The sequence below is a fragment of the Ceratotherium simum genome, chromosome 6 (genome assembly GCF_057802395.1).
Source record: "Ceratotherium simum simum isolate JZ-2026a chromosome 6, ASM5780239v1, whole genome shotgun sequence".
In the NCBI taxonomy this organism is placed as follows: Eukaryota; Metazoa; Chordata; class Mammalia; order Perissodactyla; family Rhinocerotidae; genus Ceratotherium; species Ceratotherium simum.
Genome location: NC_141905.1, coordinates 62967723 through 62981980, shown reverse-complemented (window position 1 = coordinate 62981980; position 14258 = coordinate 62967723). Strand labels below are relative to the sequence as shown.

Genomic DNA, 14258 nt, shown 5'->3' with positions numbered 1-14258 from the left:
TCCCCAACTGCTGTGTGACTTCTCTCAGCCTCTGTGTGGAGAAGGGAAAAGTGCTTGTGATTAGGAATCTCGAGGTGCGACCCCTCAAAGTCTGAAGAAGAGGAACAAGGAACACAGTGCTGCAAGAAAAAAGAGCAGTAGAATTTTGGGGATCAATTTTATTTGGGCTTCTCACAGTGGTTAGAGCCACTCTGTCTTCAGAACAATCACAGCACAGGAAATGCGTCACCAAGACTGCCCAGAAAAGTCTGACCAGCTGAATCTTATTGCTTAAAATACACATATTCACAATAACTGACAAATGGTGATGTGCCTCACACAGGAATGTGTTAGCATTTGCAAATCTTCTGACTGTAGCACCAAACCCTCGACCGACCCCTTCCTTCTCATTCGCCTGGAAAACTAGACTCGATCAAATCTCCCCAGCCTCCTAACTAGTCCCAGCTCCCTATTTCCATCGCTCACTGTGCAGGGTAGCCTCCTATAGCAGGGGCCAGACTGTGACCGCTGGAATCAGGCCCAGCTCCACAGGCTGCATTTTTTCTTCTCATGCCTTTAGGGTAGGACGCTGCAGTAAACCCAACAGTGAACGCTCAGACCAGTTCCCCACTCTAACTGGGGAAGGAAACTTGAAAGGGCCAGAATTCACCCATTTGATCAGTTAACTGAAGAAGGATTCATTTTGGTAAAACTTGATCTCCTTTGAGACACTTCAGTGAGTTGTTTGGGATTTTTTTAAAAAAACAGGTGGAAGGAAAGGCATCTGAGGGCTGCTGATGCACTCCCGCCCACTCGCCACACACTGGCTTGCTTGCATGCATTGGACCTCAGCAGAGGGAGGTAAGCCCTATGGCAACTGTGGTGTCCGCCAAACCCTCCTGGCAATTCTGGGCAGGGTGGACGTCTGGGCCACAGCTAGTCCAAGCTTGTCACTGAAGATCCAATCAAGCTTCTGTCTGAAGTTCCACCTTCGCCTTCTGTTCCGAGTGCTTGTGGACACCCACTGGGGGCTGACATCGAGGGCCAGGAGCAGCCAAGGGAGGCAGACGGGTTCAGAGCATGTCTCCATTTACAGGGAACAGAACACAGGCCTCTGAGCGTCCACGGAGCAATGTGCAAATTGCAGTGACAGGTAGAGTAAAACCTCTACTTCGAGCACAGTATCTCTGGCAAACACAGGGGACTGCCGTCGACAATGCTGCTGAATACACCCAAGCACACAGTCAGACATTTGTTCAGTAAACAGTAAATGCGTAAAATAAATTACCTTGAGAGGGCCATATCTGCTCCAAACGTGTGGTTAACGTGAGCAGAATGGCTGCCATTCAAAGTATATTCACAGGAAAACAGGGCTGGGGGCTCACACACAACAGACAGACATACACAGGTTATCCAAAAAGTCACTGTATACGGACTTCACTTTGTTCAACATGGATTTTGGTGTTGTGGACTCCAAACGCAGACACTCGTTCACCTCACAGCCTTGGATTTGTTATTTTTGTGTACATATATATATATATATATATTTTTTTTTTTTTTTCCTTTCTTGTAACGTCAATGCCTAGTCTGAATGTCATTGTTCAAGAGAGGGGGAAGAACCAAACTCTTCATATGAACAGGGCTGGACAGGGAATGTTAGTTTCGGCTATTTGCTTTCTCCATTCAGATTATTCCTATCAAAGTTCGACTAGTTATCTGAAGCCAAACCACAGTAATAGGATCCTGTGGTCCTTCTGGATGGCTGCCTTCATCCTCCCACCTGGGCCACTTAGGCTCTTTACATGGGCTACAAAAATTAGTTACCCGACTCAGAAGCGGGGGGCAGGGAAAGGGCATAAAAATCACAGATAACAAAGGCATTTTTTCCAAGTGGTCAGTTTAAAAAAAAAACAACAACAAACAACTTATTCAGAATCAAGAGAAAATACTGTGTGAGAGCTAGCCTATGGGGCCACCCTTTCTCAGGACCCATGGCCTCCTCATTTGTTCACATACAACAGTGAGACATGAAGGACGGCAGACTATGCTTGGGATGGGGAGGGCCCTGGTCACCTGTGGGCACAGACCAAAGGGCAGAGATGCAGAAAGCTGCACCTCTGTCCACCGCCATGGCTTAGGGCTTCCTGCGCACCCCCAGAAGTTCCAGGTACCCCACCCAAGCCTGCACACAAGACATCTCCTTCTGGCTCTACTGCAGCCAGGCTCTTTGGAGGCCGACTTGGGAAAGAGCCACAAAGTTCCCTTTTCCAGAACAGAATTCTTGTCTGCCCACTGGTAAAGTTCTTGTTTTCAGCTCGCTTTTGCTGGTTTTTTTTAAAAAAGAAAAAACAAAGAGAAGGTGGTATAATCTTCCACACTTGAAACAGTCTGTGGCCAACCAGAACCTGCTGGGAAGGGCCCCTCAAGGATGCACAGTGGGGCATCAATCTTGTCACCTGGAATTTGAGAGAGCAACAAGCCCCCCAAACAATTTACCCCACAACTGCCCGTCAGCTCTCATCCTCCCACAGGATTAGCCCAATTCCACCTCTGCAGACACTGGCAGCGAGGGGTGACAATCTCTGGGCCTATCTAGGCTTCCTTTGTCACCCAGGGCTGAGACAGAGCAAGGTTCTCTTACACTAATGCCAGAGCATAAGTCTACTCCATCACCAAGAGTCACCTCAGGGCACAGTCTCAGCCCCCTTCCTTCGGGGCTTCTAAAACCCACATCTCTCTGACCCCAGCAGGCAGTGAGACATGATTTGAAAAGGGAACAGAGGGGATGGGGTAGGGTATGAGGAATGAGTCTCAGAACCAACTTCTCAGACCTCCACAACACTGTGCCTCTGTAGGGAGAGAGGCCTCCATGCCCCACACTGTACCTGGAGATGTAGGAAAATGCAGGAGCGGAGGAAAAAAAAAAAAGAACGAAGTGGCTGTCCCACTTTCTCTGAAAGTCATTTAATGCTTCTCTCATGGTTCTCCCCTACCCTGGTTGCTTTGCCAAGTTCTCGGGCGCAGCGGGGCCTGCTCTAGCTGGGGGAGCTGCTGCTCTGGGAGTTTGGGGAGTCCTGCTCATTGATGGTGTTCAGCAGCAGGCACGTAGGCGGCCGTGGCAGGTGGGGGTGCCCGGGTTCTCGGGCCTGCTCCTCGGAGGGCTGGCAGAGCCCTTCCTCCTCGTCGCCAGGGGGCCGCACGTGGCAGCTGTCGCAGAAGTCCAGGGGCCCATCCAGAGCATCGTCAATGAGCGCGCTGAACTCTTTGAGGTCGTCGTCATGGTGGCCCCGGTTGCACACACACACCTCGATGCCTGAGTCGCCCGTGAAGCGGCGATGTCTACCAGGCGTCTTGTCCTTGCTGTCGGGGAGAGCGCTGCCCTGCTCGGAGCTATAATCTTTCAGCAGCTCCTCCTTACATTCTGAATCCTTGTCCAGGAAGGCCCCAGGGTCCAGCTCCCCCAGGCCGGCCACAGAGCCGCTGGGCTCCATTCCGGGGGCTTTGGTGGCTGCTGGGTCGGCTGGCACGTCGGAGGGCTCAGGGTCTGCGACACTCGGGGGTCTCGTGCTGCTTCTGCTGGGCCCAGACAAGGGGCTGCTCTGCGCCCCCTGGGAGCCCCTGGTGGAATCGGCGCCTGGGGGGCTGCAGCCTGCAGGGCCACACTGCACAGGCAGCTGCTGCTGCTGTAGCTGGAAGGCACTGTATGGTGGGGGAGGAGTTGGAGGTCGGTTCACCACTTCCTCATAAGGAGGTAGTAAATAGTTTGGCAAAAACCCTAAAATGGGGAGGCAGGGAGGAGAAATTACTGCACTGGCAATTGTTCTAGGACAGACTGCAAAGCTCACACTAAACACGTCTCTTCCCACCCGGAGCATACCCACCAAGTGACAGCTACAGCTCTTGGTTTCTGGCAGGGCAGGGAGCTGTGAGCAATTTTGCAGAGACATACAGGGACAGACTGGGAGTGACCTAATCTAGCTTCCTGAAATCTGAGAGCCCTTGAAGCTGCTTCATAGGCAAAGACTTCTCGCCTGTCTGGAGTCAAGGCAGAGGGTTAGGCAAACGTGGTGGATGGCCAAGAGATCATTTTTGCCTGGAATGGACCTGCTTTCACATGCATGCAAGTCTCATGTTTCTGGCTCAGACTGTGTCCTCCATCTACGTCCCATGGGCCTCAGGGTCAGGGACCCTAACTTAAGACTTCCTGACCACTTTTTCTCCCCACAACCCTTCCAAATGTGTACCATGAAGAGGGCCTTTTTCTGGGAGGTTAGGAATCGGTTAGGAATCGTGTGTGTGTGTGTGTGTGTGTGTGTGTGTGTGTGTGTGAAAGATCAGCCCTGAGTGTGTGTGTGTGTGTGTGTGTAAGATCAGCCCTGAGTGTGTGTGTGTGTGTGTGTGTGTGTGTGTCTGTGAGAAAGATCAGCCCTGAGCTAACATCCATGCCAATCCTCCTCTTTTTGCTGAGGAAGATTGGCCCTGGGCTAACACCTGTGCCCATCTTCCTCTACTTTATATGTGACGCTGCCACAGCATGGTTTGACAAGCAGTGCGTCGGTGAGTGCCTGGGATCCGAACCCTGGGCTGCCGCAGCGGAGCACACGCACTTAACCGCTACACCACTGGGCCAGCCCCATGAGGTTAGGAATCTGTGTTGTCTCTCATGCTAGTGTGGCTGGAGGTAGTCTGGAAAGACAAACCAAACCTCATCCTGATTCAGATCAAGAGCGGTGGGTACCAGTGAAGGGTGAGGGGCCTGTCATCTGAGGCTTATTACGATCATGCCAGGTGAGTTATCCTTTGATTGTGCTGAAGGCCTTGAGGCACAGATGATCTAATTACGATATAACAATAATTGCTAGCATTTATTGAGTACTTACTAAGTGCCAGGCACTGTGCTAAGCACTTTACACTTCTAGAAGTGGAATTCCACACTTGTGACCCCTTTATTCTGTAGAGCACACGGCAGAATGGCTTTGGACAAGCTGTACAGCAGGGGCTCCACTGACTATTTGAGAGGTCATGTGTAAGGAACCCCAAGGAATTCAGGTGAGTGCCCTTCAGTAAGTCACCGAGCTTCGTGGTTCTCAGGAAGTCCCAATGTCACCCCCCACACCTGTCCCTTTCCTGGCAGCCTCTGCTCCAGCATATCACATGACAGTAAGCAAAATGGGAGGATTTTAGGCCACTGAACTCTGAATCTCAATTCACTCACATCATACACCATCCAACCTGCCTAAAAAAATCTGCTAAAGGAGCAGACACCTGGTCAGAACCCCGCCAGCATGGATGTGGAATGGCCCGGTGGCTTCAGGAAGTGGTATCCACAGTACTTGGCTCCTCTGTATTAAAGGTGACTGCCCCTTGTTCCTGTACTTTCGAGACCCACCTCTGCACTGGGCAAGGGGACAGACCCCCTACGCCCAAAGGGGCCCTGGCCACTGATGCACAGTCTGTGCGTCCTGGGCTCCTGAGGGTGGGGTTGGGTGGCTTTTGGTGTACGTACTGAAATAAAATGGCAGCGCTGAGTAATTGTGGGCTTCCCGGTAGGCGATCAGGTTGATCTCATGCTGCCGCTGCTGGGCCTGAAGGCGGTGCTTGGCTCGGCGGTGGTGGCAGACGCAGCAGCAGCTCAGGATGATGATGATGGTCCACACCAGCCAGAACCCTGGGGGTGGGGAGGCGAGACAGAGAGGCACACGCACACAGTGAACACCAGCCAGAGGTGCAGCTCTCAGAACAGGGAGGTCTTCCGACAGCGCCCGCCTGGTCGAAGCTGGCACTGTCAGGCCTCACCCAGTGAACTGACGTTTAGAACCTGTGTTCAGTTTTCATCAATATTTGTGCCAAAGGAAAAGACACATGGGATGGAAGAGTGCAGGAAGGTAAGAATGATGACAGTAAAGGAGGTCACTCTCTGCGGGGCACCTCCAGGGATCTCGGGAGAAGGGAAAAGGGCCGAGGCATCTCTCCAGCACCATCAGTCCTCCCATATTTTAGGTTTGGTGGGCATTACATACACTCACCTTTTAGGACAGTGTACTTTTCCTCTCTTAAGAGATCTCTGAGAAAATGCTTCAGCCTCCCTTGGTGCCCATCGCTCCCCCAGCCCTGTTCTAGCCCAGAGGAGCTTCCTGATGCTCACACCAGGCTCTTCACCAACAGCAAAGAGCCCCTCAAAATACCCACAACTCAGCAGATTCGCAACTGCAAGGGGCCTCGGAGGGGCTGCCTGACAAAGGAATTCTTATAGAGTTCTCCTGATATCACCAAAAAGATCAGGGGCTTTTCTCTACCATGTATGCCTCCATAATACAAGAGTCACTGAAGTTAGAGGTGGAAAAATTCTAATTGCCTCAGGTTCATCTCTTCCCTAGAGAGTGTAAATGACTTCCTCTGCTCTAGATATAATCCGGTACAATTCCATCTCCCAGTGTCACAAACAATCCACTCCCACCTCGCTTTGGCCTGCAGGTGCATTAGTCTCAGAGCCCTTGGCAGCCTCCCCTTCTTCCTCCCTGCTCTAGAGAGGGATAGAGGAACAGGAAGAAGACCCCCAGCTCTCTCTTCTCCAGGTGGATTATTTCTTCTCATTTCCCACTGTGTTCTCTTGGATCACACTCAGAGAATCTCGGCAAACCCCAATAAAAGACCCCTTCCCAATCTTCAAAGATGTGCAGAAAAGGCTTCTAAATTTTTTTTTTCAAATTAATGAGCAATTTTGCGTTAAAAATATATGTATACATATAGAGGGGGAAAAACTGGGAGGAAAACCACAAAAATAGTGACTTATCTGTAAGTAGTGGGATTACGAGAAATTTTAATTTTCTTCTCCCAATTATTTTCTCCTTTCAAATTATAAAGCTGGAGGGCCGGCCCTGTGGCTTAGTGGTTAAGCGCGCGCACTCCGCTGCTGGCGGCCCGTGTTCGGATCCCAGGCGCGCACCGCTTCTCCGGCCACACTGAGGCCACGTCCCACATACAGCAACTAGAAGGATGTGCAGCTATGACATACAACTATCTACTGGGGCTTTGGGGGGAAAAAAATAAATAAATAAAATCTTTAAAAAAAAAAACAAATTATAAAGCTAGAAACAGTAAATTAAAACTTAAATATCTGTGACATTTTATTTTTGCTGGCTTTTATTAAAAAAATTAATATATTTCTGGATAGGTCTTTAAATTCCTCTGGAAATGTATTCATGCAATGAAATGATATGAATCATTAAAAAATTATTCATAGAAGGGCTGGCCCGGTGGCGCAAGAGGTTAAGTACGCGTACGCGTGCTCGGCTGTGGCAGCCCAGGGTTCGCCGGTTTGGATCCCGGGCGCGCACCGACGCACTGCTTGGTGAGCCACGCTGTGGTGGTGTCCCATATAAAATGGAGGAAGATGGGCATGGATGTTAGCCCAGGGCCAGGCCAGTCTTCCTCAGCAAAAAAAGAGGAGGACTGGCAGATGTTAGCACAGGGCTGATCTCCTCACAAAAAAAAAAAAATTATTCACAGAATACTATTTTTGACATATAAAGATGTTTCTTATATTAAATGAAAAAAGCAGATTACAAAACAGTATAAAATATGATCCTAATTTTTGCTTAAAAAAAAAAAGTATGGGGGCCAGCCCTGTGGCCGAGTGGTTAAAATTTCACGTGCTCCACTTTGGCAGTCCTGGTTCGCAGCTTTGGATCCTGGACACGGACCTACTCCTCATCAGCCATGCTGTGGAGGCATCCCACATACAAAAAATGGAGGAGGACTGGCACAGATGTTAGCTCAGAGTGAACTCCCTCACCAAAAAAGAAAAAAAAAAAGTATACATATAAGTCTAGAAGGATGATCAGGAAGCTAACCATGAGGTTATTCCTGGATGACAGGACAGAAGATTTTTTGATACCAGCTCCCTCATTTTTTGCCTATCTTCATTTCCTAATTTTTCTAAGATAAACATGTACTTCTCTGAAATAGAGTATTTTTTTCTCAATAAAAAATTTATCTGAGGAATAATTTCAAGGTGAGTTGTTATTAAATGAGAATAGATTATATTATTGTTTATTTGTTCTCTATTCTTGAATAACTTCAATGTTTTTCCATTACAAATGCTACGTACTTTTTATCGTCCGCTTTGGAATTATAAATTTGTGTTTAGAATTTGCTAAGTATTTCCACATGTATCTCTTGTCAGGATGAGTTAACATCGTTTTAAAAAAAAAAGCCTCTCTCTCCCAGCAAACAGACTTGTAAATGAATAAACCCCTGATTTTTTTTCCTGTTTGTACCAGAACACAATATTCTGAAAGATCCCACTGACATTTAGGGTGTGGCCTCTGGCAGTGGCTCTTTCTGTCCCCCAGGGTGTCTCCACTGAATCTCCCCACAAAGTTGCCCCTACACGGTGAGACGGGGATGGCAGTACAGCCACCCAGCCCTGGCAGTCTGGAAACACCTAATTGCTTTCAGCACGTGTCAATGTTCAACAGAACCTTCTGCTGAGGTCTGGTAACAAGAGAACAGGCAGAGGACAATGGGTGGAGGGTTTTTTCCCTTTTTCCCATCAGCAGACAGAAAAATCCTATTCCTAACCAGAGGACATAAATGTAAGTTGAAGTCAGAAGTCTCCCTTGTGGTCCTTCCCAGATTCACTACTGACATTTGCTTAATTTAACTTACGTTTCTCTCCTGCTACTGGCTGACTGAAGACTAAACACTGACAGCGGAGCCGTTGGGGAATGGTGCTGAGGCCAGAAAGGAGCTCTGGGAGTAAAGTGGCCACCTGATGCCATCTTGTAACATCTCCTCCAGCCTCTACGATCTGGTCAGCTCCCAGGCTCCTGGGGTGGGGCTGCGCCCGAGAGAGGCAGCAAAAATAAGTACAGTGCGTTCTGCTGCAGAGCCTGGCTCCAAACTCATTTTAGAGTCACGTCTAAGAGTTCTGGGCTAACTACTCTTTTATATTACCAGCATTTCTCTTACTTGCCCAGCATAATCTCACAATCCTTTATACTTCTGTGTTACTTTATAATTTTAAAAGTACATTCTCCCATTAGATAATCAGCGTCTAACTCTACTATTTTTTATTTTCTGAGTCATTTTTTCAGTAGTTTTTTTACCTAAAGGTAAACCAACTTTTAACTTTTATGCTGCAATATATATGATCTAAGGCAATATTTCTCAGCTTTTATAACATTTTTTTTTTTTTGGTGAGAACATTGGCCCTGAGCTAACATCCATTGCCAATCTTCCTCTTTTTGCTTGAGCTGAGCTAAGATCTGTGCCAATCTTCCTCTATTTTGTATGTGGGACACTGCCACAGCATGGCTTGATGAGCAGTGCATAGGTCCGTGCCCAGGATCCAAACCTGCAAACTCTGCACTGCCGAAGTGGAGTGCACGAACTTAACCATTATGCGATCAGGCCGGCCCCAACATGCTTTTTTTTTTTTAAACCCATGCTTTTAATAGCAAAAATCTCACGCATTGGTTTTCATGTTGGCCAAATATTTCTGGTTCTCCTTCTCGCCTCTGGGCATGCAGGTAAGCTTGAAGTTCCTGGCCCCCTTATGACTGGGTGCAGTTTTGGGACTGGTTCTAACTAACGAATTGGGATTGGAAGTAACATATGTCACTTAGAGGCCAGAACATTTCTTACTAACATGAGAAGCCTCCATTAGTCTTCCTTTTACCATTGGCAACATTCCAGATAGTGACTTCAGGGTTAGTCTGGCCCCAGAGGATGAAGTGGGAACAAAGCTCCCATCCAACTTACAATGGACATACAGTGTGAGTGACAAAAAACCTGTTGTTTTTGGCCACTAGGATTTTGGACTTGTTTGTTACTGCAGCATAACCTAGCCTATCCTTACTGATGCAGTGTGTTTATAAGCTTTTCCAGGGGAGAGGACTTAAAAGCATCCACCAGATTCTTAAGGGAATCCTTGATCCAGAAAAAGGCTAAGATCCACTGAACTAGAAGTATAACAGAAAAAGAGGGCTTTTTTTTTTTTTAAGGAAAAATTAGGCAGGGCAGAAGGAGACTAGGGCAAGAAACGAGACAACTGCAACACATATCCTTGACAAAACGAGACAACTGCAACACATATCCTTGACAAAACTGCCTTAGTCATATCTAACATAGCATCAGAAAACTCTCATGTTTATTGCAATTCCACCAGCCTACTTCTTTTCACATGGCATCACGGGTAGAAAAACTCTCCCTACCATGTACCAGCTGTATGGTGTTATAAGTCTCAAACTGAGTTCTCATTTCTTCATTTCTAATATAGTACCACAAAGAATTATTTGTGTGGATCAAAACTGGGGGAAAACTGACTTCGGAACAGAATGGGCCTAGAGGCATGATGAGGTGTTAGTATAAGTCCAGAAAAGATCCCCAAAGAGCTGGTCCCACTTAATGGAGTTAATGTGGGAAGGCAGAAGGCATTCTTGTCTGACCCTCACAAAACAGATTCTCTTGGGAGCCATTCTAGTCAAAGCAGTGTCCCATCAACTTTAAATTTTATTTTTTTATTTATTTTTCCCCCAAAGCCCCAGTAGATAGTTGCATGTCATAGCTACACATCTCTCCAGCTGCTGCATGTGGGACGCGGCCTCAGCATGGCCAGACAAGCGGTGCGTCGGTGCGCGCCTGGGATCCGAACCCGGGCCGCCAGCAGCGGAGCGCACACACTTAACCACTAAGCCACGGGGCTGGCCCCCATCAACTTCAAAAGGGGGACTATCCAGACTAGTTCCTATGGAGTTGTGAAAACTTTTGATCTTCTTGCTAGATTTCACAAACAAGGAAGAAAGCTAAAAAAAAGGTACACCGAATGAAAGAGAGACACAGAGAAAGACAGGAGCATGTCCTCCTCCCCAAACACACACCTGCCCACAGATTCTATTTCCCAATGACAATTTTGAAAATTGTGATCTCATGGTGAGGAGCGTTTGTCATGCTAAGCAAAATGGAAAACATGTTTTTAAAAACAATCACAGTCCAATGTAGGAACTGAGTCATGTGCCCCAGAGTTCACTAGAAACTTGGGAAAACACCACTCCCCAACTTGCAGGAAATTCCTCATTAGGAAGCCAAAGCATACTGTAAATTAGCTCTCTTCTACCCCACAGGATGGTGGGTGACCTTCCTGGCCCCTTATAGCTCTCAACAGGAGCTCCTAACATTGTCACTGTGGAAAAGGCCTGAATTTGGGAAACGAAGATTTTAGAGGACTTACAACTTCATCTGAAAGACTGGTTTCCTATAAGCATGACTGCAGATATAGAAGAGAAGAGGCAGATGATCTGGGTTCAAATTCCAGCTCACAAAACCATTTGCTAGCTTTGTGACCTTGGTCATTTTGTTTTTACTCCCCTTACCTGTAAAATGGGGAGAATAATGGTCTCCACCTTACTCGGTCATTGTGAGGACTAAATGAGTTAATATACATAGAGTACTCAGAACCACACCTGGTGTACATACAGTAAGTTCTCTAGCTTATTATTACTAGTGGTGGTGTTGTAGCCATGACTACAGATGGGAAGGGTTTCCTTTAAATTTCCCTTTAAACCCCAAAAAGTATTCCATAAAAAAGCAAGAGGAAGAACAAGTCCGAAGTCTACTTCTAGGTTCTATTCTTGGCTAAATTCATTGGAAAACCAGCCCACTTGCTACTGACCAACCTGCCTTCATCCAAAAGCCCGGAACACTAGAAGCTAGGGTTCCATCAGGGCTTGGAAGCAGGCCCCAGCGTCCCTGTCCACTCTCTGCTCAGGGTGGCAAATGCCATGGGCAGCTCAACAATGGATGTGTTTTGTTTTGAGGAAGATAAGCCCTGAGCTAACATCCATTGCCAATCCTCCTCTTTTTTGCTGAGAAAGATTGGCCCTGGGCTAACATCTGTGCCCACCTTCCTCTACTGTATATGGGACGCTGCCACAGCATGGCTCGATAAGCGGTGCTCAGGTCCATGCCCAGGAGCCCAACCTGCGAACCCTGGGCCACTGAAGCGGAGCACGGGAACTTAACCGCTACTCCATCAGGCCATCTCCAACAATGGATATTTTAAGACAAACTAAAAAGAAAAAAAGTTAGCAGGTGAAAAGCTGGGCAGCGTTAACTGGATTTGCTAATAGTCTATTTCATGTCGCCTCAGGGAAATTCCACTGCCCAGAAACACTCCCCTCTCCCCCGATTACAGCCCAAACAAGGGAAAACTGATGCCTGAGTGAAGTTCTCCCAAATTATCTCAGGAGCAGAAATCCCCAACTTGGACCTCTCCCTGGAAAACGTAGCTTGGTGAGTGGTGGAAAGAACCCTGGGAGGAGAACTGGGAGATCTGGGTTCTCACAAGGTGGCTTTGAAGAGAGGCGCACCGACCCTCCTTCTCAGCTGCAACCAACTGAACAGTCACTTAATGCCCCTGGTCCCAAGAAACAGGGATGGCAGGCATACCCAGCAGGGTCGTTCCTGGAGTGAAATGAGATGATTTGCATGAAGACCTTACTTAGTGCCTGTGCATGTAGGACAGTTCCATGCACATGAGTACCCTCATCTCCCGTTTCTTCCCAGGCAAGCCCCACGGCCCCAGGGGAAAGGTTAGCAACGTGATGCACTCTGTTCTTTCCCATGGGGTCTAGGCCTATGGTATCCCTCTGCCCAACAAGTCTTTCTACCCTTCTCCATTTGTTTAAATCCTATCCACCCTTTAAGGCCCATTTCAAATGCTATCTCTTCCATGCAGCCTGCCTGAATCCTGTCCAGCCAAAGCAGACTCCTTTTGAACAGTCACAAGCAGTTCTGGCACATACATTCCACTCTCTACTTTGCATACTTTGCATTACTAGTGGGGCACCTTGTCTTATCTCTTCTCTCTGCTAGGAAATTCCCTTCTTGTTTCTTTTTTGGCTGAGGAAGATTCGCCCTGAGTAACACCTGCTGCCAATCTTCTATTTTGTATGTGGGTCGCTGCCACAGCATGGCTGCTGACAAGTGGTATAAGTCTGCCCTCAGGAACCGAACCCAGGCCTCCAAAGCAGAGCATGCTGAACTTAACCACTAGGCCATGGGGCTGGCCCCGGAAATTCCCTTCTTGATGGCAAGGATTATGTCTCCCACAGTTTCTAACACAAAAGAGGCTACAGCACCCAGTAGGAACTTGTTAGAATTGCAAATTCTCGGTCCATCTCAGACCTATTGAACCAAAAACTGGGAGTAGGGCCCAGAAATCTGTGTTTTAATGAGCCCTCCAGGAAATTCGGATGCTTGCCAAAGTTCGAGAACCACTGGAATAAGAGTTTGCTGAGTGAATAAATGATTGAATGATGAGTGCCATAAAATATAAGTGCCATAAAAATGCAGGGGATGATAATAATGATGACTCTTCCTTATAGCCTCAACCACTGCACTGGTAAAACAGGGCCTTCGCTTCCCATCTGATGCAGGCCCAGGAATGATGACTGGCTCAGGTTACAACAGACTGAAAAGACATGGGGGCAAGGGTGCTGGCCGAAGCTCAAGGTCTGTGTGTGCTTGAGTGTCTGTGTAAAGTGGGCTGTGTGTGTGTGTGTGTGTGTGTGTGTGTGTGTGTGAGACAGTCCTCAGCACACAGGAAAATTCAGCTTAGCAGAGGTAAAAAGGCTGGTGGAAATGGCATTTTTTCCTCCTGAGACCTTCCCTGTAGGCAACTATGGTTAAAGAGGTACGCTGTCTGATGAAAACTCGCCAAGGATTTCCTGACTGAGATTTTTTCCTTCCAAAAGAAAGAGACAAGAAGAATAATCCCAAGCCCATTACTTTCACATTTCAGGCAAAGTTTAGAGGCAATTAGGAGGAAAAGGGTTCAAAGCAACAAAGAGAGCAGTTTTGATGAGAAATGAAGGGGCTCATTCCAACACTCAACCTCCCTCCTCTACACATCAGGCAGAGGCCAGGACCCTAATAATTAGGAAAACCAAAGAATTCTGCGGGGGCAGGACACTCGTTGGGCATCTCCCAACCAAGAAGCCATTTCTGGGCACAGATGAGAGGAAAGTTCTGCTTTTACAGTCTCCATCCCTCCAGAACTTGGAAGGCATGGGCCAACTGGTATAACGGCGAGTCTTTTCTCCCCGTCCAGACAATGGTCTCTGTCTGGCCTCCTCCTTCCCCAACTGACCATAACTGGAGAGATAATTAGCCACTCGTGCAGCTCTTCCTCTGGCTTTCTTTAAGCCCTTGGGATGAAGTGCCTGGTTCCCAGACTGCCATCCTGCCATCTGAGTCTTCCTGTCCCCACCCCCCTG

General features: G+C 47.8%; 1 protein-coding gene across 5 annotated transcripts in view; it reads right to left on the bottom strand.

The window, feature by feature from the left end:
* Positions 1-140: 140 nt before the first annotated feature.
* The window catches only part of WBP1L (WW domain binding protein 1 like), a 61093-nt gene continuing 46975 nt past the window's right edge, over positions 141-14258 (bottom strand). For all 5 annotated transcript variants that reach the window (XM_087432526.1, XM_087432527.1, XM_087432531.1 and 2 more), the window contains 2 exons: positions 5486-5647; positions 141-3754 (listed from right to left, as the gene is read on the bottom strand). In XM_087432526.1, coding sequence (XP_087288652.1) covers positions 3015-3754; positions 5486-5647 — 902 coding nt within the window. In that variant the 3' untranslated portion in view covers positions 141-3014. The remainder of the gene's footprint in view (positions 3755-5485; positions 5648-14258) is intronic.